The following is a 27055-nucleotide window of genomic DNA, read 5'->3' as shown; positions in this document are numbered from 1 at the left end:
TCTGATGCTGGATAAGAGTAGAGCTTAGACTAAAGCTCTTGTCACACTCAGTGCACTTGTAAGGTTTCTCCCCAGTGTGAGTCCTGCAGTGCTAAATCAAGGTTGAATTCTCACAAAAGTTTTCACTACAGTAAGGACACTTGTAGGGTCATGCATCAGTGTGGGCACACTGGTGGTTGGTGACGTTAGAGGTCCTGTTGAAGTCCTTCCCACAGGCCTCACATTTATAGGGTTTCTCTTCTATCTGGATGATCTGGTGTTGGATCTATGTGGAACTAAGGCTGAAGGTTTTCTCACATTCCACACACTTGGTGACCTCTTCACCACTATGAATTCATTGGTGTTGGACTAGGTTGGAGTATTGGTGGAAAGTTTTGGGGCAGTCAGGAAACTTATAGGTTTTTTCAGTGGTATGGGTCCACTGGTACTAGAGGAGTAGAGAAAAACTGAAGGACTTGAAGCATTCTGTGCAGGTGTAGCACTTTTCATTTGTGTGTGTGTGTGTGTGCTGGTGTTGGACCAGAGTGGACATCTGCTGGAAACTCTTTTCACATTCTGGACAGGTATTGGACTTCTTGATGGAATGAGATGCCTGATGAACTACTACTCTGGAGCAATGGCTAAAGTTTTTGCCACAGATGTTATAGAGGGAGGGTTGGACTGTGGAGGTGGTGAAATAAGTGACTGATGGACTTGATTAAAGTCACTAAATTTATCTTTGAGAGTTGGACCAGTGGTTAACTCAATGGTAGTTGAACATAGGCTAAAGCCCAGATGTAGGCCTCAGTTCCTGTGGGATGATGACAACAGGATCTCACTGCTCTCTCACGATGATATAACAAAGAACTTGCTTTATTTTATAAAACACAGGATGGGTAAGTGGACCAGGGAGATGGAGTCCCTATTTCTAATCAGATCTTATCTCCTCCCCACCCCACCCTCTAGTCTGACCTGCAAAGATCCATTTGGCCCCAACAAAGTTGGACTATGCTCACTATGCTCTCTATCTGCTTAAAGTAATTTCCTAGTTATCTATCCTTGCCTAGCTGGTCCACTTTTAAAACAGGAACACAGTACAGTTTGTCAGAGATAAATTGGCTAGGGCCAAAGGCCTGGAGTTAGGCTATATATTCAGGTCCTTGCAGCTCACACACAAAAGATGATCCAGATGAGAAACGGTGTCACAGGGTTCAGGGCCACAGAAGGTTTCTTGATATCAGGAACCTCCAAAATCTCAATTCAAAATGGCCACAGGAATTAAGCTTCAGTGTCCAGAGAACAACAGACCCCCACAGAATCTGAGTGTCCCAATTTAAGCATTCCTCCTATTCCAGAATGGGAGCCCACATGGTTCAATGTGTGTGCCAAGCTGCTTTCCAAAGTCCTTGCATGCTCAGACTCTTTGCAAATCTCTCATTCCCTCTATTCTATTCTAATAGTGGGCAGGAGGAACTGGCTGAAGGGTGGAGCTGGTGGAACCTATTGCCACTCATCAGAACAAGGATCTAGAGCATCGATAAGATGAAGCACTGCCCCCCCAAGCTGACTGCCCTGCTCCCTGCCCCACACAGTGGCTGCCTGCTGTGCCCTGTCCCCCCTACCAAGTGCCACCCTGCTCCTCCCTACCCCACACAGTGGAGAGAGAAAGTGTTCCTATTGGGCTGCTGTGCAGGTAAAGTGAGGAATGTCCTCAGCACAGGTGAAGAGGGGAAGCAAGTGCTCCCATTGGCTGCTGGGGAGAGAGGCCAGGGATGTGAAAAAAATGTCTTCAGGCATTGTGGAGGGGGGGAAGGGAGCAGCTCTGCCCAAGTCCCTCTGCCTTTCTACTAAGGAACTCCTGTAGGGTGGGGGGAGGATGGCAGTTGCTGCCCACAGAGAGAGCTCTGTGTGCCATCTTTGGAACCCATGCCATAGGTTCACCATCACTGATCTCAAGCCTGAGGAGGCTATTCAAAGCATTCTTCAGGCCAGGGACTATTCACTTCCTCTGGGATGTCCATCTGAAAGGAAATGTAAGTAAAGACCTTGTTCCAGAATATAAGACATCTAAGATTTTAATAAAAGAGGGAAAACAACTGTTTAGTAACTGGAGCAGGCTTGGGAAGGGTTATCAGTTAGAAGATAGGGCCTGAATTATTATGTTTTGAAGTATCAATTTCTAGGAAAAGTACCAAGCAGTTGGAATCAGCAGATGGTATACTGGAGGTTAGGAGTGAATTGAAATCATAGATATGCCCTAACTGCAAAGCCATTGAACTTAGAAAAATTTGTTTTAATTACAGGAATGCTGGCGAGATCCCCTGAAACATTATTCTTGAGCTAATCAGAGTTGCAGCTCATGATCATCCAATGCTATCTGATCCCTCTTCCATCTCTCTCAATAACCGAATTTCCTTTATTCTTCTCCCAAGCCCCAAACTCTTCCACCCCTTTCCTTCCCCTGCACTCATCAACTCAGGAAAGCTTGAGCACAGAAGGAAGAAAGGATGATGGTAACTCCTTAGAAAAGGCAGAAGTGGAGAGTGGGGTAGGAGAGAGTTCTGGAGCTGGGGCAATCCCTGGGCCTGGGGCAGCAATTCAGAAGCCAGGCATGCAAAGTCAACAGGAGCCCTCCACGGTGTAGACATGGGGCATGATGGCCTGGAACAGGAAGTTGTTATTTGTCACATCCAAGCCTCTCTAGGATCCAGCATGACAGAATCTCTGTGGTTTTAACCGTCTATTAGAGAAGCTAAGGATGTGCCTGAAATGCAGATACTCTGGGAAGGAAGATCAGCCATGTGGGTTCTTGTGCTCTTCTGCCCAAAATACCCAGGACAGATTTCAGGGAATGGTAAATATTTGAGGCAGAGGAAGGGAACTCTTCTTATAGGTTTTCCTTGCTCTCTCTACCTTGCGGGGGCCCTGGGGCTACCATTACTGGTTGGACGCCCATCCCAACAACCAAACATACCCCACCACTCCCTCTAAAGCTCCCATATACTATAGTGGAAATGGCATTGATCCAGGAGCTTTGCGACTGTTTGATTTTGGGAATGATACCTCCTCCTTTGAGACCTCAGTTTCCATATATGTGAAATGATGGCTTTGGGCTGAAGGATCTCTAAGGACCTGACCAGCTACCAATATTCCCCCACTGCAGTTCTAGTCTCAATCATAGATGCCAATGAGCATCTCTCATAATGGGAAGGGGGGGTGAAATGAAGGAAATGCTACGGAACGGATCCAGCTCCGGAAGGAACCGCCTTTAAGCCCTGAAGCGAATCTGACAGTTTACTGCAAGCCACTCGCAGAACATCTCAGGAACCTCCCCAGCGGCTGGGAACCGAGCAACCTCACCGGGCATGCGCAAACGCAGGCGGAAAAACAAAATCACCCTTCCCTTCCTTTCTCCCATTCACGCCTACTCCCTTCCTGTTCTCATCCTTTCCTCTTTTCACAACTTGCCGGGCTTTTTCATTCACATTTGCGCCCCTCCCCCAAGCTCTCCGACTCCTATTGAATGGCTGTGCAAAGCTGAGGTCCTAATAAAGAGGAAACAGGAGGCGGGGTTTCTTTCGAGGTCGCCAAGGAAACGGGTTGGACTCCCCAAGGATCCTTCTCTAGTGCCCCACCCATCCGCCTCTGGCACTGGTTTCTAATTGGTTTAATCCAGCCTTGCGCCCCGCCTTCCGAGCGTCTCCAGTCCCCAAATCTGTGATTGACAGCCTGACCACATTGTTCAATTCCCACCCCCACTTTGTCTTTTCTCTAGCTCCAGGAACAATTTCTGATTGGTTGTTAGAAACTCGAGCCACATCGTCCTGGTACGTTTCCCATTCACCGGCCCGGTGCGGCCAGTACCAGTCTCTTAGGTGGGTAGTCTCGGCTGCGCGCGCGCCCATTCGAAGCTGCGTGAACCTCTTGGGCGGATCCCTCCAGCCCGCACCAGGAGCTAGGCTCCCCGCCCCATTTCCCCTTTCTCTTAGCGACCTCTGATTGGATAAAGCAAACTGAGTAGGTGGGGACATGGGGAAGGGATGTCTGCGATTGGGTGTGAGGAATGGGCATGGCCAGAGGGAGTGGAGAAGGAGCTCAACCCTAAGGTGGCGACTGCTGTGGGTAAGTGAGTGGATGACCCCAGGTAAACTCCCTCTCCGCCATGTCCCCCTTTTAACTGAGAATCCTGGAATATCTGGGATTCCACACCCCGGAGTAGGGCACAGAGATGGCAAGGATCAGGGATGAGGACGGCCAGGGATGGGGGGAAAGTAGCTTGCTTTGCCGGGACCCCGCCCCCATTCTCTCCTCCTCCTCCCTTTCCCCCCAGCCCTCCATGCTCCCTTACCGTCCTCTTTTAGTGAGCACAACCCTCAGCCTCGCACTCACATCCCAATTCTTGCCGCGTCCCCAGGGTGCTCCTGCCCCATCCCCTATTCTTATCCACCACCACCACCACCCCCCCGCCCCCTCCTCAGCCTTGACCCCCGGCCGCCATGGCCGAGCCGCGGAAAGAGGAGGAGGAAGAGGAGGAGGAAGGGGACGCCGGGGGGCGCCCTGAGACCGGGAAAGTGGAACCCCCCAATCCTGTGACTTCCGTGGTGGCCAAGAACCTGGCACTGCTGAAAGCCCGCTCCTTTGATGTGACCTTTGAGGTGGGAGATGAATACGAGATCATCGAGACCATCGGTACAGGAGCCTACGGAGTGGTCTCCTCTGCCCGCCGACGTCTCACTGGTGAGCTTTGTTACCTGTGACTCAGGTGACCTACCCTGGCCAGGCGCTTACCTACTTCATCCATGCATCAGCATCCATCCCCCCCATCCATCTATCTAGCTACCCACACAGCTGTCTGTTCATCCATCCAACCACCCATCCATCCATCTTTCCATCTGTACCCTGAAGAAATAGTCTTCCACTCTTAATCCTCCCAGCGATCCTATGAGAATCCTAGCTTTAGAAAACTCACTTAATATGCTTACTTTACTTATTTGAGTGTATCTGCCACTTTTATAGCCTCTGGAATGTGAGAGCTGAAGAGCCTTGGCTCATTTTATATTTATTATTGTATGCTAACCCCCTTCCTCCACTTCAGGGCTTCATTCATTGTAGAATGAACCAGTAAAATGGATAGATTTGTTACTAACCGGTTTATTCAGCTCTTCATACCTCTCAGAACTTGCCTTGGCTTTCCTCATAATATCCTTTGAAGTAAGTAGGGTGTGTGTATCTGAATGTATGCATATGTGTGTGTAAAGATACACACACATATATGTATACACACACATATGCACATAGGTACCGATACATATGTTTGTATACATACACATATTTAATATAATGTATATACGTACAAACATATATGAATAGCCAATTTGAGATCCAGAAAAATGTGACTTGCATGAAGATCACATCTACTAAGTGGCAGCTCAGAAACTAGAGGATAGACCTCCTAACTCCTACACTAGCATGTAAACCATTGGGGAAGATGGGGAACCTAGTATAATGGGGGAAAGGGAGGAAGCTGTCATTTTTCAAGTACCTGCTATATGCCAGGCACTTGCTAAGCACCTTACAGATATTATCTTATTTGATTCTCACTAAAATCTTGTACATTATTATTCCTCTTTAATGTTGAAGAAACCGAGGCAGAGAGAAGTTAAGTGACTTGCACAGGTTCCCACCTTCCCCAGTGCTCTAAGGCTGTATTTGAACTGAGGTCTTCTTCATTTGATTCACACAATAATCTTGTATCCTGCTTTTCAGCTGAGCATATTGAGGCAGGTGGAGGATAGATGACTCGTACCACATGATAGCTAGTAAGTAAGACTTCAATGGAAGTCTACTTGACTCCAGGCTCAGTGCCATCTAGCTGAAAAAAAAAATCAGTATCTGAACCAGAGATAAGCTGGGCCACTGGAAAGAGATATGTTGGTGGAGAACTTTCGCATCTTCTCTATGACTCTATCAGACTTTGAAGGCGGTATAGCTGATTTTTCTTTTCGCCCTCAAGGCCAGCAGGTAGCCATCAAGAAGATCCCTAATGCTTTTGATGTCGTAACCAATGCCAAGAGGACACTCCGGGAGCTGAAGATCCTTAAACACTTTAAGCATGACAACATCATTGCCATCAAGGATATTCTGAAGCCCACTGTGCCCTATGGGGAATTCAAATCTGTGTAAGGAATGGAACTAGTGGGGTGGCTTTTGAGGTTAGAGGCAGTGGATTACTTTGAAGTGAGGATTATGGTGCCTGTTATAAATGAAACAGTGATGAGGCATTTCCAGGGAAACAAGTTCTTGATGATCCCAGGAAGATTTAAATCTCTAAATCCTCCTATAAGGCCACTACAAAAGTAGCCACTTACTCTTGGGGGAAATCTGACCCTGGAGATAAGGCTTGGTAGAATGATGGGTTGGGAAGGGGGAGCTAAGTGTTACTGCACCTGAGTCCTTTTACTCTATCTCAGTTATGTTGTCCTGGACTTGATGGAGAGTGACCTACACCAGATCATCCACTCCTCCCAGCCACTCACCTTGGAACACGTACGCTACTTCTTGTACCAGCTGCTTAGAGGACTTAAGTATATGCACTCAGCCCAGGTGATCCACCGTGACCTCAAGCCCTCCAACTTGCTGGTTAATGAAAACTGTGAGCTAAAAATTGGTGATTTTGGCATGGCCAGGGGTCTTTGCACTTCCCCAGCTGAGCATCAGTACTTCATGACAGAATATGTTGCCACACGCTGGTATCGTGCCCCTGAGCTCATGCTCTCCTTGCACGAGTACACACAGGCCATCGACTTGTGGTCTGTGGGCTGCATCTTTGGAGAGATGCTGGCCCGACGACAGCTCTTTCCTGGCAAGAACTATGTCCACCAGCTTCAGCTGATCATGACAGTGTTGGGGACTCCATCACCATCTGTGATCCAGGCTGTAGGGGCTGAGCGGGTACGTGCCTACATCCAGAGCTTGCCTCCACGCCAGCCAGTGCCCTGGGAGACCGTGTATCCAGGTGCTGACCGCCAAGCGCTGTCACTTCTGGGCTCCATGCTGCGCTTTGAGCCTGGTGCTCGGATCTCAGCGGCAGCTGCCCTGCGCCACCCCTTCTTGGCCAAGTACCATGACCCTGATGATGAGCCAGACTGTGCCCCACCTTTTGACTTTGCCTTTGACCGGGAGGCCTTGACGCGGGAACGAATAAAAGAGGCCATTGTGGCTGAGATTGGTGATTTCCATGCCCGACGTGAAGGGATTCGACAGCAGATCCGTTTCCAGCCCTTATTGCAGCCTGTGGCTGGGGAACAATGCTGCCCTGATGTGGAGATGCCTAGTCCCCGAGGACCCAGTTCAGATTGTGCCATGGAGTCGCCACCTCCAGCCCTACCTCCCCCTGGACCTGCATCCAACACCATTGACTTGACATCCGCTCAGCCTCCTTTAGCCACTGGAGAGCCAGCCCCACCGAAAAAGGAAGGGGCCATCTCAGACAATACCAAAGCTGCTCTCAAGGCTGCCTTGCTCAAGTCCTTAAGGAACCGGCTTAAAGGTAAAAAAAGGGAGCTTGGAATAGACAGATTGAGAGAGAGTGATAGCACAGAAATGGGCACGGGGTGGAAGAACCAGCTACAGAATTGGATGGGCTCTTGGGCACAGCAGCCTCTTCATTTTCTTCCCCTACTCTCATGCAGATGGTCCCAGTGCACCTCTGGAAGCCCCTGAGCCACGAAAGCCAGTAACTGCCCAGGAGCGACAGAGGGAGCGGGAAGAAAAGAGGAGACGGCGGCAGGAGCGAGCCAAGGAGCGAGAGAAACGACAGAAGGAGAAAGAGCGCAAAGAAAGGGGTGTAGGGGTGGGGGGTGGTCCTTCTGGTGATCCCCTGGCTGGGCTAGTGCTAAGTGACAATGACCGGAGCTTATTAGAACGCTGGACTCGAATGGCCCAGCCTCCAGCTCCACCTCCTGGACCGGCCGCACCTACCCTGCTACCACCTTCTCTTCCTCCTGCACCCACCCCCCAACTTACTGGACCCTCTCCACTCCCAGCTACTATCTCATCTGGTCTCCAGGCCCCAGTTACACCCCTCCCAATCCCCCAACCATTGGTCCCACCTCCTAGCCTTCCTGGTCCTACACCTGCAGGAACCATGCCTTACTTTCCACCTGGCCCACCCCCATCAGATCTAGGGGGATCCCATCAGGCTTCCACTTCAGAGTCACCTGACGTGAACCTCGTGACCCAACAGCTATCTAAGTCGCAGGTAAGGGGAGAGATTGAGAATATAGAAGTATGTTGGTTCAGACCATTATGATTAAGGAAAAGTCAGCACACTTTGAGCATAATTTAAGATTAATAAAAGGGACTGAGAGTTTGAAGGTAGGTTTGGGGGTTCCTTTGGGTTTTCTCGGAAAGGTACAGTGAAGACAAAGATTTACTGGGTATGTCTACAGAGGTTTGGCTATTCTAGTTAATTCGAGGGTAGAGACAGACATGGGCTCTTCACAGTACTCTTGAAAAGAGAATAGATTATAACCACCTGGACTTTAGTCTTTCTGTCGTCCTCATTTTTTGCAGGTGGATGATCTACTGCCTCCTGTTTTCTCAGGAACCCCAAAGGGCAGTGGGGCTGGCTATGGAGTTGGCTTTGATTTGGAGGAGTTCCTTAATCAATCTTTTGATATGGGTGTGGCTGATGGTTCCCATGACAGGTGAGTGAGGATGTGGCTTGAGAGAGAATTGAGAGGAACAAGGCTGAGAGAAGGAATAGTGGAGCACTGGGCAGGAACCCTAAGGAAAGGGTTCTTAATCTATTTTGTGTCATGGACTGTTTCTCAAAGTAATATTTTAAAATAGACTTGCTTTACATAAATGTACAGTACACAAATTTGGCTTTACATAAAGAATTCTGAAAGAATTCTGCATTCCAAAAAACAAAATGAAAACTCCTTATGCAAAACAGCCGCTGTATGATGCAGGCAGAGTTAAACGGCGGTGACAAGCGAAGAAGCGTCTAAGTCAGTTCCTTCATTTCTGCACACAATGAGTGATATGGGCCTCTCCCTCTGTTCAGTAGTGATCCTTGTATTTTTATCATGACTGGAGGCAAACACTCAAGGGAAAAGTGAACCATCTTGCAAGTGTAAGCCAATAGATTTGGAAATGTAAATTGAAAATAATTAGAAAATATAAAGGAAGACAAAAATTGTCATCAATAACACATGAACTTAGTCTTGTGGTGTTGATTGTGAACACAATAGTGAAGGATGCTGCCTGGATAAAGGAGCACACAAAAGAAGTGCTTGTATAAAGTTGATTATCTGTTGAGGTAAAGAGAAGCTGCTGTTGTAGAGATGGAGAAGCTCTCGTTTTACGTGAATTCCATTTATGCAAATTTTACTTTGTGTAAAGAATTCTGAAATTCACATTCCAAATAACACCTGTGTTAAGTTTACTGTATAATACTGTGCTTTCTCTTCTCTGGTCCTACCTCCCACCATGGTGCTCCATGGCCTCCCACCATCCCCACCAGAAAAAAAAATACTAAAAAAAACCCCTCCAAATGGCAGAAGAACTGACCCATAGAGAGACCACCACTGTTGCTGCTGCCCCTGGATTAGGGATTTGGCTTGAGATCTCTGTCACGGAGAGAGGAGACCTTTATTCTGCTCTGCCTACCCACCTGGGTTGCCAGCTTCTATATGGCTGTCTTTCTTGGGTGCCATGTTTCTGTCCCTGGCTGGCCCCAGCATGTCACCCATTCTCTCTTGTCTGTGTTGATGTCTGACCCCCATGTGTCAGCCCTCTTTGTGTTCTTCCTCTTGGTTTTTTTCAGACCTCCACATGGCTGATCCCATGTATCCTTGAACCATGTGCCAGCCTCCTCCCTTCACAGGCACTCAATCCCTTTCTCTCCTCCTTCCCCATGTCCATGGACAAATTTGCAGTCTGTAAACATTGCTTTATGTAGAATTCAGCAGATTGTTCAACATCTGAAGCAAGAACTATCCATATTAACTCTGTAAATAGATGACCAGACTCAGAAAATTATTCCTTTAAGCCTTGTGACAATTCAAGCCAAGACTGAAAACCTCTTTGAAGATTTCTATGAAGTTAAGTACCTTTTAGGAACACAGGTATTTATAGCAAGTGGTATTTGGCTTAAAAATGGCATAGTCTGCAAGTGTCAGGAGAGTCTGCTAGTGCAGATACTGAAGCAGCAAAGAAATTTCTAGAGTTCCTACAAAGAATAATAGATGAAGGTCCCTACTTTTAGAACAGATCTTTAATGTAGATGAATCTGGCCTATTTTATTAAAAAATGCCATCTCAAACCTACATCTCAGAATAGGAAAAAACTGCTGGGGGCAGAAAGCTTTAGAAAATAGAATTACTCTCCTGCTTGGAGGGAATGCATCTTGGACTTTTCAAATTCAAACCTGTGCATTATTACTCAGAAAATCCTAGAGCATTGAAAGGAATCAGCAAGGCAACGCTATGCATTATTTTGCTAACTCTAAGGCATGTATAACCCTTTTTTTCATCTTTGAACAGTGGTTTATGCACTGCTTCATTTCCAAGGTTGAGAAGTTTCATAACGATAATGGAATTCCTTTAAAAATTCTACTTATCTTGGATGAAGATGTTCAGTAGATCACTCTCTGTCTGGGTGATTTTAATGAAAATGTAAAAGTAGTTTATCATCCCCCTAATACTATAGCATTTATTAGAAATGATTGGGAATTTCAGTATTTACCCTCTACATTTGCCTACACAGTTGTAGCTTTGGATGCAGATAAGGATTTGAGATTTCTAGAAGTCCTTTAATATTTTCCATGCAATCTGCAATATTGCTGCTGCTTTAGAAGATGTAACAAAAACATGTACGAAGAGAGTTTAGGAAAAATGTCTCTGCAGTTCTGATTTTTGTGGATTTGACCAAGATGAAAAATTCAAAGAGGTAACAAGATTGAAAATTTAGCACAAGATTGGATCTAGAAGTGGATGAAAATGATGTGGAGGAGATGATTCTGACTCATGGAGAAGAACTATGGAATGAGGATCTGTTTGTGTTCCTAGCTGCAAAGATGGCAAAAGAAGAAATGAAAGCTTCGAATGAAACAGCTGGCAGAAGTACTTCATCATTTGAGCAAATGTTTTTCTCGTATTGAAAAAACAGATCCAAATACTTCAGGATTTTAAAAGTTCAAAGAGTAGTTGAGGATAAATGCTTTACTATTGTTAGATGTGGGAGGAAAAAGACAGAGCCATTGTCTAAACATCTCTTCATAGCTTCATAAAAAAGTTGTGCAACCAGTGATAAAAGGCTAGGTACTATGGTAGGCTCTGCTAACTTTACCATCCAGTACTGGGAATACTTTATCATTATCAGTACTGTGTAAACAACGACCTTTTGTTTCATACTCGTTTATCTTGGTACAGTGTTTAATTTAATTTGTCTGCATTTTTATTCCTTTTATGTCTTGTGTAAAGGTATTATTTTGTGTATATCTTTGTTATATAGATCAAGTGAAGTGGGGTGGGGCAAATTTGCATTACATAAAAATCACTTTAATTAAATTAAACTGATTATAATTAAATTAATTAAACCGTGGAATGGTTCACTTCCATAGAGCGACAACTGGTTGTGCATAAGATAAAAATATATATGATTACAGAGAAAACCAATTATATTGATATACATTTATCAGCATAAAAAGAAAACTCAGGGAAGCAACCTGACCTTGCTGATTAATGTTTTGTGCCCCTCTCTTTTCTCTTCCTGCAGCCAAACAGACTCAGCCCCTCTGTCAGCCTCCCTGCTTACTGACTGGCTAGAAGGGCATGGAATGAACCCAGCTGACATTGAATCTCTACAACGTGAAATCCAGATGGACTCTCCTATGCTTCTGGCTGACCTCCCTGACCTTCAGGAGCCCTGAGGACCAGGCTTGCGCTGGGTTCAGGGGGTTCAGGAGGATAGCACCCATTAGTTTAGGTCAAGGGCAGGGTCTAGAAAGAAAGCCCCAAAAGACTGAGAATCCATATTGTGGTGGGGAGACTCGGAGCACTGATCTTTTTTCTCTGGGTTCATCTCAAACTCACTGTGCAAGCTTAGGTGGAAGCCCCAGTATCTACAAAACTCTTAAGGGAAATTAGGAGGGCCCAGGAAGTTCTATTGCCTATGCCTTCTCAGAGCTGCCACTTCCAGTATTGAATTTTTTTAACTTTTATTTTTTACATTCCTGTTGTCGTGGGACCAGTGAAATATAAGATTGATCCTTACTTTTGTCTCCAGGTGTCATCTTGGGAACTGAGGGAAATATTTGAAGGGAAGACCATTGGGAGAGCAGTGTGCCTGTTCTTGGGAGCCAGTTGGGAATCTAGTGAATTCCTTCAAGCCATCAACAGAAGAAGCAGTTTCTTTAGATCGGTGTATTCCTGTAGGTTTATTGACAAATTGTGCCTTCCATTTGGCTCTTTTCTGTGGTTAGTCTGCTCCTCGCCCCATCGCTTCCTTTTCCACTTCATGCTCCTAGCAAACTGCCCTCGAGATGGGTTCTGTTCTCCTGCCTCAAGAACAGACTGAAGGGAATGTAGGAGCTGCTTACTGGGAGTAGACTTAAGATACGGTAAGATAGCTTCATCCCAGCAATGAGCTATTTCCTTCCCACCCTTCTTCCTTATTCTTGTCTTTAAAATGCACTTGGTTCTATGAAGTGGGGTGCCTGGATTGAATACATTTTTATCAATAGTGTATTATATAAACGGAATCACAACAGAAGGCGACTCAGGAATAACTTGGAGGGAATGAGGGTGGTCAGGCACAGCTGGTGCTGGGCTGTGCCCTCTCTGATGCTTGCCTCTGCAAGGCCATAAGGACTCAGGAAGGGATATAATGACAGTAGCAGAATTCTAGGGCAGGAGAGTTGGCAGCCATCATATATAAACAGTGAAGTTGGCTCTGGAGTGGGACATAGCAACAGCTCATTATGACAGCACGATATTAGCTGGCCCTGGAGTGGAGAATTGACAACCGAAGAAGATTGCCAAAAGACCGCTGGCTCCAGGCTGGAATTTAAGAGACCACTTAATGAACCACTGGCTCTTTGGGGACCCTGATGACAATCGTAAGCAACCCCTTCTGGGGCGGGTAACCAGGCACAGCTGAGGATAACAGTCAAACCAACCTGGTTTCTTGGCTAGTCTATGGCCAGGGCTCATTAGACAACCCAGGGCACCATTAGAAGCCAGCCCTCTTTGGATGTCAAAGGTTAACAGTGGCTTCATTCATCCTCATTCAGGATGGGGCCTCAGCTTAGATATGGTGCAATTAGCTAGACATAAAAATAAACAAGATCTGGGGTGGGTTGGCAAATCTGAATAACAGCCAAGTTTGGGTAGCTTTGGGCTTTTTGTTTGGTTTAGACATAATTTCATTGACGTGGGAAAGTTCCTGTAAAGAAAATCCCATTTCTTTAGATAGGAAATTTGTCCATAGTAGGGTCACAGACTCTCTTTGGACACAGGTTACTTGACTTAACCAGGACGACCTAGGTAGGATGTGTTAGAGATGGGGCTTGGACCTGGGTCTTCCTGACGCCAAGGCTGCCCTCTATCCACTATACCCCCCTGGTGCCCGTGGTCTTCTGGGTGGGATTGACAAAAGGCGAGGCCATTTGCTTAGGGGCCAGGAAAAAGCGCTGGCTGACAAATGATAAGAAAAATACAATGGGGGAGAAGTGAATGGAAAATGAATAGCCGTGTAAGCCAGTAGCGGTATAGCGCTGGGCGAAAGATGGGAACGAAGGCTAGGATAGCATAAAGGGTGCTGCCTTCAAATACGGCGGATCTTCATCTCAGTACGCTTGAGGGAATAATAGAAGCCTTTCCACTGGGCCCAGTTGATCCCATTGGCATAGGAAACATGGGTCCCCCCTAGGTAGAAGCCATTGAGATTGGCAAAGTGACAGCTCCGGAACCAGAAGGCTCCAGACGAGAGTGCTGCACAATTCTGCACAAATTGGTCCTGGTCTTGGTCAAAGGTGGAGAATTTCTGGCCACTGTGGTAGGAAAGAGAATCACCTGGGAAGAAGGGAAGAGAGGAGAGTACAGGTTGGGGCGCTGATTGTCGAGTCTGGATGGCCATGTGGGAGAAGTGACTGCAGTGGGATACGGAAATGGAATCCGCACGACAGGGCAAACGGGCCAAGGAGAAAGTTAGCCGCCCCACCCGTGGCAGATGTTCCACAAATGTGCCCTCTGAAGGCGAAGGGGACATCTGCTCCGTCCTGGGGGAGGGCAAGACGTGCAGTGGAGCTGACTAGAGCTTCCTTTGGGTGCCAAGGCTGAGGCTGGAGTCCGGCCCTTGCTCAGCTGTGGGTCCTGCCAGATGTGGGAGGGGAGGATGGGTGGGCCTCGAGCTTGGGGACCCGTCTGGGAGGGCCAGCGTCTATTTGCCTCTCCTTCTTCCCGGGGCCCTTGTGGAGGTGGTGGGGAAGCGGCCGAGAGGCACAGAGACGGAAGGGGTTACCTGCGCCCCCGTCTACAAAACCAGTCACGTAGAGAGCGTAGCCATCTTCCTCCGCGTTGATGGCGTTGGGGGATATCGAGAATTCTGTGTACTTGGCGTAGGCCGTATTGTTCTCGAAGTCTTCCAAGTCTACACGCAGCTCATACTTCTGCTTCAGGGTCAGGAGGTGGAGGTTCTGCAGCCCTAGAAGGCCAGGGGAGGTTCGAAGCCAGCCCGTCCGCCCGCCCGTGCCCCCACCCCAGAGTTGGTCCCTGGCGCGCTCCTCTCCCCGCCCTTCCAGACGGCTGCCCTTTGAGCCCCCTTACCCAGCCAGTACTCCCCGTCGGCCCGACCAAAGCCCAGCTTGTAGTCATTCCAGCCCCTGAAGAAGCTGACGGAGCCATTGAATCTCTTCTGGAAAACCTGAGGCCAAGAAAGTGGAAAGCGGACTGGGCAAAGCCAGGGAGGGGAGGGGAGGGAGCCTGGGCGCTGTGCGCAGTGGACTCTAGTCCTGGAATCCCCGTTTTCCCTCTGGGACCCCTTCTCTAACAGCATCTTGTTCTCTCCAGTGAGTGCTTCCATGTGCTAAGGGTTTCCTCTCTTCCGCCCCGTTCCCTTCTCATAGAATCCACGTCAGAGCTACAAGTGTCCTTGGAGCTCATCTCGTGCCATTCTCATTTTACGGGTGAAGGAAAGAAGGCCCAAAGCCCTGGGGTGCCTTGCTCCGTATCACAGGGCTCTTCTGCTCTCCCCCAGGACAGCCAGCAGCCCTTGTGTCTGCCTTACCGTCCATTTGCCCTCTTCAGTGCTCATATCACAGAAGACTGGCACAGGAACACTGGGTCCTGAGGGGTAGATGAGGTAAACCCCGTCGGTGCGGTAGCCCTGGGCATAGATGTCATCGCAGTCCAGAGGCTGCTGAGCACAGGGCTTTTCCAGAGCTAGGAGAAGGAACACAGAGTGGCATCTGCCTTTCCTACTCCCTGGACTGAATTGAGGCTTAACTCCCCCCCACTTGGATTTTCTCTGGGGGTGGGAAAATCTTGCTTCTTTTTTTTCAACTCCTTACTTTCCATTTTAGAATCAATGCCGTGTATTGACTCCAAGGAAGAAGAGGAGTAAGAGCTAGGCAACAGGGGTTGTGACTTGCCCAGGGTCACCCAGCTAGCAAGTGTCTGAGGGCACATTTGAATCTAGGACCGCCCAGCTCTCCACAGAGCTACCAGCTGCCCCACGAAAATCTTGCTTTAAAAAAAAAGATCCATAAAGCTGGAAGAGATCAAGTTTGCCAAACTTGCCATTTTGCAGTTGAACGTGTTGGTTGAGGCACAGAGTTCCTCAGCTAGTCGGTGACTGAGTTGCGATTTGAACATGGGTTTCCTGATGGCCACTTCACTCTCCTACCACTCCCCTCTCCATCCCTAACTACCCGAAGTGTCTCTCCCCATCCTGTCCCTCTGATTCGGAGGAATGCTTTCCCTCCGCTCCCTCAGCCCCTTCTCTGTTCCCAGGGAATTGGGGTGTTAGCAGCTTACCATCTCCCCGGATTCCAAGAGACTGAGATAAGCAGTAGGGAGCATGAAGGAGGAGGAAGAGCACCAAGAGAGAGACCTGGAGGAATAAGGCAAATGGATCCATGTGCAGGCTTCCAACATCACCCTAAGTCAATTCAGTGTTCCGAGGTCCTTCCTTCCAAGGCAGGGTTGTTGCCCCCCCCCCCAACCATTTCCTTCCCTTGCCTGGAGCTCCCTTCCCAAAATCCAATGCCCCTGACCAGCTTCCCGTGGCCTCTAAGGGACACCCTGCTCGGGCCCAATTACAGGGGGACGCAGCTAGTTCCCGCCACTCAATCTGAGCTCCCTCAGCAGCAGCATCCTCTGCATCCTCTCACTTGATTGTACCCATATAGGGTAGTCCTCTCCAATTGTGTCAGAGCCTCCCTTGGGGGGACGGACCCATTCTGGGCCCTAAGAGGGGCCCGTCTGATAGGAGATCCCTGCTCTAGGGCCAAATTGTCTCCCAATACCTTCATGTTGTCCGCTCAGTTCGGAAGCCGTTCTCTCTCTGCTGTGCTGGGAGCGGACAGAGTTCTGTTTCTGAGCACCAGCCAGGTCTTCCCAGATCCCTCCCCCCCCCTTGTCTGCAATCTCCCCACTCCCCCTTCCCTTATTGAAACGGGATCCGTTTACACTGGAAGGAGGAGGAGGGGGTCAGGGCTGGGGGGGGGGGGGGGAGTAGGAATGGGGCCAGTGGGACACCTGGCTCTCATTACAGCCTGTCTGAGAAAAACTACAGCAGACGTTAACTCCTTGCTGGACCCAGCATCTTGGCCCCCCCAAGCCATGTTGTTTCTTGTCGTCCCCTACTTTCCTCTCCGGTCAGAGATGCTCTGATCTCCTTGTTCCTAGCTCGTCGGTCCAGTTTCCACTTCCTGCTCTTGCTCGCAGCTAGTCCATTTTAGTTCTTTAAAATTCTCTACATCCCTCCTCTTCCCAATGGTTCCCCCTGCAGACATCTGTTTATTTTCTCTTCTTCCTTTTTTTTTGTGATCTGCATTTAATCAGTCATTTCTCCCCCTGGGTTTTTGGACGGGAATGGAGTCTAAGGGGGAGAACTGAGGCTTTTGAGGTAATGTGCATGAATTCTAGAAAGGGAAAATAATTGGAGTTTGGAAGGCAAGATGCTGGGGTTATGTGAGGGTAGTAGAGACTGGGGAAGGACAGGATACCTAATTTGGGAACCCCTTTCTTAGGACTCTTCTCCGTCTCTTGGAAACCTAGTAAGGATGGAATTGTCGGGGGGCGGGGGGGAGACTGCAGGAGGTTAGAGGGTGAGTGAGGAGGGGTAAAAGGGGCTGAATCCTGTTTTCTGGCTAAGCTGGGACATTTCTGAGCTGTGAGCACAGATTCTGTCCCCACTCCAGCCGCTCTGTCTGTCCCCAGTTCCAGCCAGCAGCACCCCCCACCTCTGTCTCCTTTTTGTGCCCAGTCTCTCTCTCACAGCTTCTCTCTCAGTTTATCCCAGTTAATCCCAGTTCACCAGAGTCCTCCATTTTTATGCATAATGTTCTGTCACCAGGATTTCCACCTCTGGTCAATATCAGGTCTTGGCCCCTTCTGTTTTCACTCAGTCTCTTGGTCCGTCTGGATTATTTTAAAAATGTTTTTCTTATCTCAGAGAACTCTTACATGCTTCCCCTGCCTTTCAGTGCCTGATGTCTGAGCAGCAAGGGCAGTCTCAAGTTTGCAGAGCTGGGTGAAGAGATTGAGAGGACGATAGCAAGAAAAAGAGGTTGACATTGTAAAAACTGGTCTGAGCTAGTTTTGAAATGGAACTAGGTCCACCGAGGGCAAACAAGAGTTCGCTCTGGATCTCCCAGATTCCCCTGCGAAATTTCTAGGCAGACCATACAGTGAATGGCAGACTCATTCCAAGAAACTCAATGAAGTGTGAGACCAGAATCAAAGCAATCGACTCCAAGGAGGCACCTATGTAACTATGACCTGGATGGATATTTAATTAAATTTTTTTTCTGCTTTCCTCCCAATTATATATAAATAATTTTTAACATTTGTCTTTAAAATGTTTCGAGTTCCAAATTCTCTTCCTTCCTCTCACCCCAAGAAGACAAGCAAATTGATACAGATTATATATGTGCAGTCTTGCAAAACATGTTTTCATATTAGCCATGTTGTAAAAGAAAACACAGACCCAAAAATAACCAAGAAAAAGAAAGGAAAAGTCTGTTTCCATCTGTATTCAGAGCAGTTCTTTCTCTGGAGATGGATAGCATTTTTCATCCTAAATCCTTCAGAATTGTCTTGGATCACTGTGTTGATCAGAATAGCCAAGTCATTCAGTCAACCATCACTGTGGACTGTGTCCTTCTGTTCTGTTCACCTCCCTTTGCTCCAGTCCATATAAGTCGGGCTTTCCAGAAACCACTGGATGAATACTGGAATGCTGGACATCCTCGAGGAGAGAAGTGTGGAGTTGGTAGGCAAAAGCTAACATGATTGAACTGGCTTCAGGAAATGAAAGGGATGGGAATGGAGACCTTCCAGAACCTGGAAATCTACCTTGGTCTTTTCTACCTAGCCTTATAGGATGGCGGATAATCTTTCATTAATGCAAGATTACAGTCCTTACATCCTGGCTGAACATTTCAGGATGACATCTTTACACCATTAGTTGTTTTAGATTCTGGGAATGCAGCCTGAGTTTAGTGTAAACCTAAGAAAATACAATTAGGAAGGTAAAGCCGTTGCCCAAAACATCATTTTAAAATCAGACATGAAAGATTTTTGAACTCTTACCTGTTCATAATCATTTGTGCCACTATTTCTCCACCAAAGACCTATTTTTAAGTCTGGATTTCTCATTATGGTCTAGAAGTGACCTTGATTCCTAAAAGCTATTCCATACTATGAATGGCTTAGCTATTCTGAGCAATACAACAATCCAAGCCAATTATAAAGAACTTCCGATGAAAGAAACATACTGATGGAGTCTGAGGGTAGATTGAAATGTATTTTTAAAAACTTTATTTGGGCTACATTTTTCTTTCAACAACATGACTAACCTGAAGATATATTTTGCAGCAGTGTGTATGTATAATCTATGTGAAATTCATTTCCTTCTCAATGGGGGGGGGGGGGGAGAAGGGAAAGAATTTGGAACTCAAAATTTCAAAAAGAAAATGTAAAAAATTGCCTTTAATTTAATTAAAACATGTATATGTAACAAAAAATAAAAGCTATTCGAAGAGAGTGCTAAGGTCTGATGTCTCTCCAAGACAAGAAGACTTTGAGATTGATTATAGAGTATATCCTCAAAAAATTTTAGTGCAATTTTAAGCTTTGGTGGCTTGATGTAATTTTAAGCATCTGTGGCTTAAAACCACAGTGAATGTTTTGGGACACTCTGTATGTTGCCCAAGGACCAGTCCACCTAAATATAAAGAGGACCATCACCAGAAAAATCTGTGACTAGGTTTTTTATTTCAAACCCTAGAAATCTTGACATAAATGAAATCTCTTCCAAAAATTTTGAGCTCCAAATTCTCTCCCTCCCTCTTTACCCTCTTCCTTGAGAAGGCAAGCAATTTGACATAGATTATACATGTGCAGTCATGCAAAACATATTTTCATATTAGCCATGTTGTGAAAGAAAACAGACCCCCCAAAAACAAGAAAAATAAAGTTTAAGAAAGTATGCTTTAGTCTGCATTCAGACTTGTTAGTTGTTTCTCTGGAGCTGGATAGCATTTTTTTTTATCATAAGAACTCTAATAGCATGACTAATAATCATTAGTTTTTTTTAAACCCTCTCTGTGTTACATTCAATTCTAAGAGAGAAGAAGAGTAGCAAGGGCTAATTGGTGGTAGGTGACTTGCTCAGAGTCAGGAAGTATCTGAGGCCAAATTTGAACCCAGATTCTCCCAATTCCAGGTCTAGTACCCTATCCACTGAGCCACCTAGCTGCCCATCCATTAAAAAAACAAACAAACAAAAAACAACCTTTTCTGTCTTAAAATTGATACTAAGTATTGGTTCTAAGGCAGAAGAGTAGTAAGGGCTAGGCAATGGAGGTTAAATGACTTGCCCAGGATCTCTCAGCTAGGAAACGTCTGATTTGAACCCAGATCCTCCCAACTCCAACCCTGTCTATCCACTGTGTTAGCTAGTTATTCTAATCATAATAATTCAAATAGCATGCATACCAGAAAAGATGGGATTAGAAGCTGGAGACAGATGGCCCATCAATTAAAAAAAACCCAACCCCAAACTTATTCAAGTTATCTTGAGCCCCTAACAGTGAAGGATTAAAATGATTGGAAAAAAGAAATTACTTGGTGTAGTTTACCATAACCCTCCACTCATCTCCTCTAAGTAAATGAAATATAGACTAGTAATGCATTGAGTTAACCATAGTTTTATCTTAATATTGGCTTTTAGAGAACAGTTGGACAGAAATGCAAAATGGACTTTAAAGAAGCAGAGATAACCATCAGAATGAATATGTGCCCTCCCAATAGGGAGAGGAGTCTCACCATCATAATTCTTATCCAAAACGGGACCGCTACACCACTATTCCTCTTTGGCCCCTGGAAATAACCTGTGGCTGAGCTACTCTCTTCTCTTTTTGGGCAGCAGTGCTGAATGAGCTCTCACCTTCTCTCATTCTTCTGTCCATCCCTTAAGTGTATCTGCTGGACTTTAGATTGTGGTAGGGACTGGCACAAGGTTCTTTACCTCAACACACCACCCAGGGATGTGGTTTCTCCATTGTGTAGTGGCCATACACTTTTGCAAACTTCTCACAAACATCCTTCATCCCCATTTGCACTTTTTCTGACCTCATTGCTTTGTGAGAAATATCTCTTGCCCTCCTTTAGGATTGAGAAGAAGTGGTGGGGTCCGCTTTGCAGAAGAGAGAGGGCAGTCTCCACTGGCAGAATGGGAAGTCTTCTCAGGCTGTGGCCTCCCCAGGGGCAAAAGCTTGGACTTAGCTTGGAGTTGGAAGTGACCCTATGAAACTCCCCCCTCCAAGGTATACCCAAACAAAAGTGCCCTCTACAACTAATGTTAATTAACGATCATCTAACCTTTCCTTGAAGACTTCCAATGATGAGCAACCCATTACCTCCTGTTCCCCATCAAACCTGACAGAAGGTCAGCTAACCTCAGCTTGAAGACATCTCAGAATGGGCGGCTCATCACCTTTGGAGTCAACATGGACAGCTCTGATTCCTAGGAAGTATGTTTTTATGTCATACCTAAATTTGCTTCTTTGCCATTAAACGTCATTCTTTGTTCCTGATATAGCTCTCTAGAGCCAAGCAGAAAAGGCTTCCAAGTGACACCCAAATACTGGAATAGTGCTGGTCCATTTCCTGTCCGTTCCTTCCCCATCTCCAGAGTTTAAAGGTATATTTCCAACTCTAAATTCTAAGATTCTATAAATCTGCTCCAAGCCTGTCAATTCTAAGATCTTGTTTTTTTTTTCTAAGCTTAGCCTTTGCGTGTCACAAATATTATCATGATATGAATCATGATATAATCTCTCTGGATTTGAAGTTAGATGAGCTGACTTTTAGGGATTGACTACCACTTCCTAGTTGAGTGATCTCAGGAAAGAAATCTTATCCCTCTCAGCCTGTTTTATCATCAGTGAAATGAGGGGATTCAATAAGATTGACTTTTTAAGACCCTTTCTTAATCTTAGAATTTCCCTATCAGGGAATATATCAGGGGTGAGTTTTGTAATTCACCAAAGCATGGCACTGTATTGGTTGCAAAGAGTAAAATAAAAATTACAGATTGTAGTTACAAAAAAAAATGAAGACTGAGATTTCAGTCATATTCCCATAATTCTCTGAGGCTCAGGTATGTACTCTGTGAATTAACACCCACTCAAAGCTGTATCTCAAAGCCCTCATCAATTATTTTGGAAAATTAGGATATTTTCCCTTCTCCGGGTACTTGGTTAAGTACTTTACAGTTAATTATTTAATTTGATCTTCACAACATCTTGTGAGATGGGTGCTATTATTCTCATCTTACAGATGAAGAAATCAAGGCAAACAGAAGTTAAGTAACTTGCCCAGAGTCACACAGCTAGTGTCTGAGGCCCCATTTGAATTTGGGTCTTAGTGACAGACCCTTGGAACCAATACACAGTATTGATTCTAAGATGGAAGGGAAGAATGTATTGGAAAAGAATAGCTCTAATCTCTCCGGAGCTTCTGCAAGCTTTGCCCTCATCTAGCTGACTCAATGCCTCTTAGCCCTAGGCTATGCCCTAGAAGAGTTTCTGTTTTCCTGTCTTTTTTTCTGAGACAGAAGGACAGGGGGTGAGGCAAACAGACTTTAAGTGCCTTCCCTGGAGTGATACAGCTAGGAAGTGTCCGAGGCCAAATTTGAACCCAGGACGTCCAGACTCAGACCTGGCACTTTATCCACTATGCCACCTAATTGCCCCATTAATGTGCTTTTGCCAACTAACCAAAGGACACTTAAGTTGAAAGCAAAAACAAACAAACAAAGAATTAAAAATTCTGGAAGAAGCAGATTGCCCATGCCCAGGTTATATGGATTCCCAGAGTTGCCGCACTACTGTGGGAAGGTTACAGATTGATCAGGGAAGGCATATGGAAGACACAGCTGGAGAAACACAGGATGGGGAACATGTAAAGAAGATCCCATGGCAGGAGCCCGGGTAGCCGGGCACACGTGGAGACCGTCTCCATAGAAACAAGCATCCAGGAGCATCTCATCCCTCCGGGGCGGAAGAGCTGCTGACGTCATCGAGGATATTGTCATGCTGCTCTCTGCTGGGCGTGTCAGGCAGCGCATCTCCTCTGCCTCTCTCTGGCTTCTTTGCCAGATTCAGCCTTTGCAGAGCCGCCTCTTTCTCTTGACTCTCTTCATCCAGGAAGCCTCTCTTGGCAAATGGAAGCTCTTCTAGGGCATAGCCTAGGGCTAAGAGGCACTGAGCCGGCTAGATGAGGGGCAAAGCTTGCAGAAGCTCCGGAGAGATTAGAGCTATTCTTTTCCAATACATTCTTCCCTTCCATCTTAGAATCAATACTGTGTATTGGTTCCAAGGCAGAAGAGCACTAAGGACTAGGGAAGGGTGGCACAGTGGGTAGAGCAACAAGTCTGGAATCACAAAGACCTGAGTTCAGATGTGGCCTCAGATACACCTTGATGTCCTACTCTGTAAAACAGGAATAATAGTAGCATCTGTCTCCTAAAATTGTGGTAAAGATCAAATTAAATAATTAATTGTAAAGGCTTTAACAAAGTACTAGGAGAAGGGCAAATGTTACCCTAATTTTTTAAAACAGGCCTTATTGTATGCTAGTGAGTTTGACTTGGGTTCCTGGCAAATTCTGGAATAGATGACTATTATTTTACAACCTTATCTTCTGTCGTAGAATCAATACTGTGTATTGGTTCCAAGGCAGAAGAGCAGTAAGAGCTAGGCAATGGGGGTTGTGTGACTTGCCCAGAGCCACACAGCTAGGAAATGTCTGAGATCAGATTTGAACTCTGAACCTCCTATCACCAGGCCTGGTTCTCAATCCACTTAGCCACTTAGCTCTAGCATATATTATTAAAGAAATTGATGAGCCTTTAGAATGAGTAACAATGGTCATCAAGAGACAGTTTTATCAAGAATGAGCCTCACTTTATTTCTTTTGTTGACAAGATGGCTAGATTAGCAGATCAGAGGAGTGGTCTGGATGACAATCAAGCATTTAACAGTGTTTCGTGCTGCCACTGGATAAGACAGAGAGATGTAGCAATAGATGAAAATACAGTTATATCAAACCAGAACTAATTGAATGACTAAGTTTAAAGAACACTCGTTAATTGGTCAGTGTTCCAGGGATCTATCCTTGGCTCTGTGTTATTCAACATTTTTATTAATTACTTAGATTACAGCATAGATAGCACACTTCTCAAATTTGTAGACAACACAAAGCTGAAAGGAATAGCTAAAAGGATGGATGACAAAGACAGGATCCCAAAAAGTTCTATTAGGAAAGAATGTTGTGCCAAATCTAATAAGATGACATTTAATTGGGACCAATGTGAAGTCTTAAGTTTGTGCTTAAAAACCAAACCAAACCAAACCAACACCACATCTTTTCCATGTATACTCCAGAAAAAAAATCTTTAAAAAAAACAACTAAATAGATTAGTACTCAAGAACACTAAAGAATGACCAGAACTAGGAGAAATATTTATACAACAACATTATAAATTAAAAAAATTTTAAAGAATTTAAAATATTGATCATGCAATGGACCAGCTATGATTCCAGAGGATTGACACCGAAGCCAGCTACCTATCTCTTGACAGGAGTGATAGACTCAAGATGCAGAATGAGATATATGTTTTTAGACACAGCCAATGTAGGAAGTTGTTCTGCTTCACTAGACAGATTTATTACAAGGGCTTTGTTTTACTTTTTCCCTACAGGGGAGTAGTGTGGGAAAATGAGGGATAATAGGGATAGGGCATCAAAAAAAAAGAAAAGAAAGAAAAGAGTCATTGAAGGATTTTTTAAATGCAGAGAAAAGAACAGAAGCAAATGCAGAAAGAAGCACAGACAGGACAGTTTTGAAAGCTATTATTGTGATTAGAATTCCCTGGAGACCATATTTTAATTTTAAAATTATTTATTAAATAATAAAAAGTGGGTAAGAGAAAGAAAAAGCACGAGCCATGTGTGTTGGCCACTCTCTTAGCCTTCCCCACCCCTCCTCCTGCACTATCCCACAGTCAGATGGTGCACCTCCTCAGTGATTCTAAGAGAAGAGAGTGACCTCTTCTACCCTATGCCAATGAATGCCTTCCATGATGTCCCTTTGAGGACTCAGACCTCCAAACAAGAGGTGGGTCTTCTTGATACCAGAAGTGACCACATGGTGTTTAGAATGATCACACAGTGCATGTACAGGGTCCCCTAGCACTGTAGACAAGAAGAGGGTGGACTCTCTTCATGGCCTCAGAGAGTGACAATTCAGAAGTTCAGGTTTAAGATTTTTGCTTTAAAATAAAAAAGTCGTGTCGGGATGCCAAAAAGGTGTTCATATTAATATTAACTTTCCATATTATATTTATAATTATATACTTAAAAAGAAAAACAAGCCATACATAATAGAAATCTAAAGTTTTATATACAATCCTGGTTTTGATCTGGTTTTGTATTTGGAAATGCCCATTTTATTTGGTGTATGTATGTTAATTTTAGAAGAAAAGAAGAAAAACAAGGAAAAGAAAAATGAAGAGAAACAGAAGTAAGCTCCTCCTTCCAGCCCATGATTGTACCAAAAGATGACCACAAGCTGGGAGAAGGGTAGCAGCAGAGAAGCCAAGAATTCTGATAAGTTGGTCTGAATCAGGCTTGAAGCCACTAGAACAAAGGTCCAGCCCCAATAAATAGGCATGAATCTTGTGATCCCTGAGAAAAAATACATTCAGCAATTAGGGGCTAAATCAAGTGGGATCTTGGCCCTGGTGTGTGGGAACAGAGTTAGGGTTAGCCAGTTGTCACTTTTGACAAGGAGGGGAACAAGACACTGATCATGCAAACCATGACCTCAGAAATCTCAGAACTATGAGCCAGAGCAGCAGACAGGGCCAGCTCAGTACCTGGGCATACTTCCGAAAGGTCTTCTAGGTGGCTGATCTCCAAAAACCAACTGGGATCTGCCAAGGTGACTGCAGGAGACAAAAATCAATGCCCATTTGGGAATTATGACATGAAAAAATAGACAAAGGGTAAGTCCAGGACCGATGTAGGATTACTAGGAATCAGAAATAGAACCAGGGATTGAGGAATAGAGTGGAACCTAATACCAGCGACCTGATCCAAAATGGTGGTGGCAACAGGGGCAGTAGATTTCAGAGAGACAGGAAGAAATAGACAACCCACTTCATTTGAGAGTGTAGGAAGTGGTAGGACTTGGCCCAAGAACAAAGTGAGGAACTAAGGTTGGAAATATGGAAAAGACCAAACACAATGAAGAAACACTATAGATTAAATGAAACCCAAATACAAAATAAGAGATTATTTACAATAATTACAAGAAGAGTCTCAGAGAGAACAATGTCTGACCACCTAGACTACCGAGGTACCAGGAAGAATTAAAATGAGAAAAAACAGAATAGGGAGTTGGGGTGGTGGTGGAAGAAGAGCGAATAGCTTCTAACAAAAGGTAGAAATCTTACCCAAGTAGCAGACTCTGAAAACCAGAAAGATGCTAACAGAATTTTTTTGTGCCAAGAGATAAGAGCTAAAAAGAACAAAGTCAAACATTTAAAATGTAAAAGAAACTATATGGTATCTATTATCAAAAACAAGTACCTTAGAAAATATGTGGAGGAGAAACAATGTAAAAATAATTTAATTCCCTGAAAGCCATAACCAAGCAGAAAACATGGAAATCATTGATCTAGAAATCATCAAACTGCCCAAATCTCTTGGAACTCAGAGAGCAAAGTGAGCCTCCTGAAAGATGTAAAAATGGAAAACTCCTACGAATATCATAGCCATCTAGAGCTTTAGAGTCAAAGAAAAAATATTGCAAGTAGTCAGAAAGTGTTATATTACCACAGTGAGGGTCACTCAAGACTTGACAACAACTATTTTAGGGAAGAGAAATTTTTGGAAAATAATATGCCAAAATGCATAAAAACCTTATAAATAAATGCAGAAAATAAAAATACTAAACATACCTTTTATTGACCACAATAAAATGAAAATTATAATTCATAAAGGCTTCAAACTTAAATGTAAACTAAATAATTTAATCTCCAAAAATTGGTGGGTCAAAAAACAAATAGTAGAAATGATAGACAATTTCATCTTCTTTGATGAAATTTCATTTTCTTTACAATTTCATTTTCTTTAATGACAACAAAGAGAAAAGACATTAAAAGTTTGGGGATGCACTCAAAGTAACATTTACAGGGAAAATTATATCTCTAAAACACTTTCATTAACAAAAAGAGAAAGAACAGATCAATAAATTATGCATGTAATTTTTAA

General features: G+C 45.0%; 2 protein-coding genes across 5 annotated transcripts; one reads left to right on the top strand and one right to left on the bottom strand.

Moving 5' to 3' along the window:
* Window positions 1-3779: 3779 nt before the first annotated feature.
* MAPK7 (mitogen-activated protein kinase 7) lies at window positions 3780-12260 on the top strand. 4 transcript variants are annotated; one of them, XM_056806742.1, is made up of 7 exons: window positions 3780-3854; window positions 4458-4716; window positions 5993-6158; window positions 6450-7528; window positions 7671-8239; window positions 8554-8687; window positions 11764-12260. In XM_056806742.1, exons 2-7 carry the CDS (start codon window positions 4476-4478, stop codon window positions 11915-11917), a joined length of 2343 nt encoding a protein of 780 aa, XP_056662720.1. In that variant the 5' UTR covers window positions 3780-3854; window positions 4458-4475; the 3' UTR covers window positions 11918-12260. The 4 variants fall into 4 exon arrangements, with proteins under 4 accessions (XP_056662720.1, XP_007498028.2, XP_001370188.3 ...); XM_007497966.3 differs by lacking the exon at window positions 3780-3854 and adding an exon at window positions 3891-4101 and having other exon boundaries at window positions 4635-4716; XM_001370151.5 differs by lacking the exon at window positions 3780-3854 and adding an exon at window positions 3901-4101.
* A 135-nt stretch (window positions 12261-12395) lies between these two features.
* Window positions 12396-16635, bottom strand: MFAP4 (microfibril associated protein 4). Its single transcript, XM_056806744.1, has 6 exons — window positions 16514-16635; window positions 16023-16098; window positions 15274-15428; window positions 14814-14910; window positions 14509-14691; window positions 12396-14060 (listed from the first exon to the last, which is right to left on the bottom strand). The coding sequence occupies exons 1-6, from the start codon at window positions 16517-16519 to the stop codon at window positions 13813-13815; spliced, it is 765 nt and encodes a 254-aa protein (XP_056662722.1). The 5' UTR covers window positions 16520-16635; the 3' UTR covers window positions 12396-13812.
* Between the last annotated feature and the right edge of the window lie 10420 nt (window positions 16636-27055).

This window comes from Monodelphis domestica, chromosome 7, assembly GCF_027887165.1.
Source record: "Monodelphis domestica isolate mMonDom1 chromosome 7, mMonDom1.pri, whole genome shotgun sequence".
Taxonomy (NCBI): domain Eukaryota; kingdom Metazoa; phylum Chordata; class Mammalia; order Didelphimorphia; family Didelphidae; genus Monodelphis; species Monodelphis domestica.
This window is presented reverse-complemented; position numbering and strand designations above follow the sequence as displayed.